We start from the raw sequence: 2,213 nt of genomic DNA on the forward strand, positions 1-2,213 counted from the left end.
ATTACAACTAAGGGTATTTATAGCTTAAGGGGTTTGTTGCAAGCGAGCCCAGAATGTATTCTGAGCCTGGTCTACAACACTTTTGACTAACTTTCAATGTTTTGTTAGGGACACGGCTTTCAAATGGACCTCACAACCATATATGGAAGTGTTATGCGCGGTAAGAAATATCACATGGTGTGTGGTCACTAAACTTAAGCCTGCAGAACATTCGGACACATCAAACTTGGGAATGTACACAGTGCTTGTCTTTTCATTTGGATTCTGTCATGAGTAGCAGGCATGCATGAAAAGCGGCTAATGAACTGCAGGAGCCTGGACAATAAAGCAGTGACCAGCCGCCCATTCCCGGCAAACACTTCAAAAAGTGCGCCTGAGACGGACGCAGAAAGACTCCTACACACATGCGCGTGGCATTTTCATGCCGAGTTTATCAAAGGTCACTTACCGGATAATGAGAAATTATCATTTGATTGAGAAGTGTAGATACAGAGTAGAATGATCCGGTCATGATGCCTAAAAACAATATCAAATATTTTATAAATTATGTTGAAAAAAAAAAAGATTTGACAATGTTTGCTGAAGTGCAGAACTTTCTATATAATGAAACAGAAATTGTAGCATTAGAGAAGGCTGATACTGTATTATTACTGTTAAAAAGTTAAAGTTAATAATAAAGTTTATAAGTCCTATACATGACAAAATAACTAACCATCTCATAATAAATGGTGTATAGTGTGTGAATAAAAGCACGGGGAACATATTAAGATGAGATTAAAGGAACAGTTAACCCTAAAATTAAAATTAAAATAATTAATAAATAAGGTTTTAATTATTCATTATTGCCACAAGCAAAAATAAAATATAAACATATATAAAATTATCTAAAAATTACATTTATTATAATTAAATACATACAACTATTCAAATAAATAAATCTGCTTTTCTGTTCCACAGAAGAAAGCCATACAGTTTTAAGAATGACATAAGTGTGAGTAAAGGATGACAGAATTTTAATTTTGCATTAAATAATTGTCTTTCTCACCATAGCTGATGAGGAGCAGAATGAAGGGCTTGTTCTTGAAGAGGTTGATGATTGATTTCTTGTATGAATAGTCTTCAGCTGGGCCGGTGGAGAGAACAGCTTGTGCTTTGCTGGGTGGGAGTGGAGGTCTGTCCTTAATGACTGAGAAAACAAATGGGAGAGACACACATGAACTTCTACTACTGAACATGTCTACAGCTGTTATGAGAGGTTAACGTACTTGTATTCGTTTTGATACTCTTTAAAATATGAATCACTCTTGCATACAAATCTCTTGTCTATGTTTATAAAACAGCTTTTTTCCATGTTCTGATGACAGATGACACATCATTATATGCAAAGATTTTGTGCAAGATGTTTCTAAGTCAACTAGTTGCAACTTGGTTGTGTATTGTAAACTATAATGGCATAAAAGCATGCAGAAGACTATGAGAAAAGGCTGTATTGCATGATTTGCATTATTACATGCATCAGTTGCAATTATTTCTTTATGCTCTGCCTCTTTCTCTCAACTGCTGGAAAAAAGTTCTAACAATGTGAAATGAAAATACTAGTTTTTACCAAATATTGTTAGAAGGAAGAGCAGAGTTGAAACTCCAGCGGTTCCATAGAACATTATGCTGATGTTGTGGCCCATGAGATCTTTGTCGTCGGCTGTGTTGGGAACCAGTACAGGTGGGAGCAGGAAACCGATGCGATGTGGTTCGACTTTTTCTTTATATAATGTGTGACAAATTATTCCAAATCAGTATATAAAACAATAATAAATCACTAGGCACTTTAAGAATGTTAAATACACACTGTTAAATACTTCAGGTCACACTTCAAGTTAGTGTTACAGTGTTATAGTGTTCATATTACTGTTCATTTAAATGCTTAGCACCCTTAAAAAAATGTACATGGTTACCATAGTTCCCGCCAAAATAATAACATACAATAATCAATGGAAAGATTGGAAACCAAAACTGCTTTGTTACCAATATTCTTTCAAATATCTCCTATTGTGTTCCACAAAAGAGTGAGAGAAAGTCAAACAGGTTTGGAATGGCAATTAGCATTTTTGGCGAACTGTACCTTTAAAATAATTGTAAAATAATAAAGTTATTTTATAAGAAAAAGTTGTCAATAAACTATTAGTAATAAAATGATTAATGTGAAACATTAATGA

General features: G+C 34.1%; 1 protein-coding gene across 1 annotated transcript in view; it reads right to left on the bottom strand.

Annotated features, from left to right (window-relative positions):
- Positions 1–2,213, bottom strand: part of flvcr1 (FLVCR choline and heme transporter 1) — an 11,651-nt gene that overhangs the window by 6,704 nt on the left and 2,734 nt on the right. The window contains exons 2-4 of the mRNA XM_016235652.1: positions 1,607–1,741; positions 1,046–1,186; positions 449–516 (exon numbers count right to left, since the gene is read on the bottom strand). Coding sequence (XP_016091138.1) covers positions 449–516; positions 1,046–1,186; positions 1,607–1,741 — 344 coding nt within the window. The remainder of the gene's footprint in view (positions 1–448; positions 517–1,045; positions 1,187–1,606; positions 1,742–2,213) is intronic.

Source organism: Sinocyclocheilus grahami, unplaced genomic scaffold (genome assembly GCF_001515645.1).
Source record: "Sinocyclocheilus grahami isolate Dianchi unplaced genomic scaffold, SAMN03320097.WGS_v1.1 scaffold473.1, whole genome shotgun sequence".
NCBI lineage: Eukaryota > Metazoa > Chordata > Actinopteri > Cypriniformes > Cyprinidae > Sinocyclocheilus > Sinocyclocheilus grahami.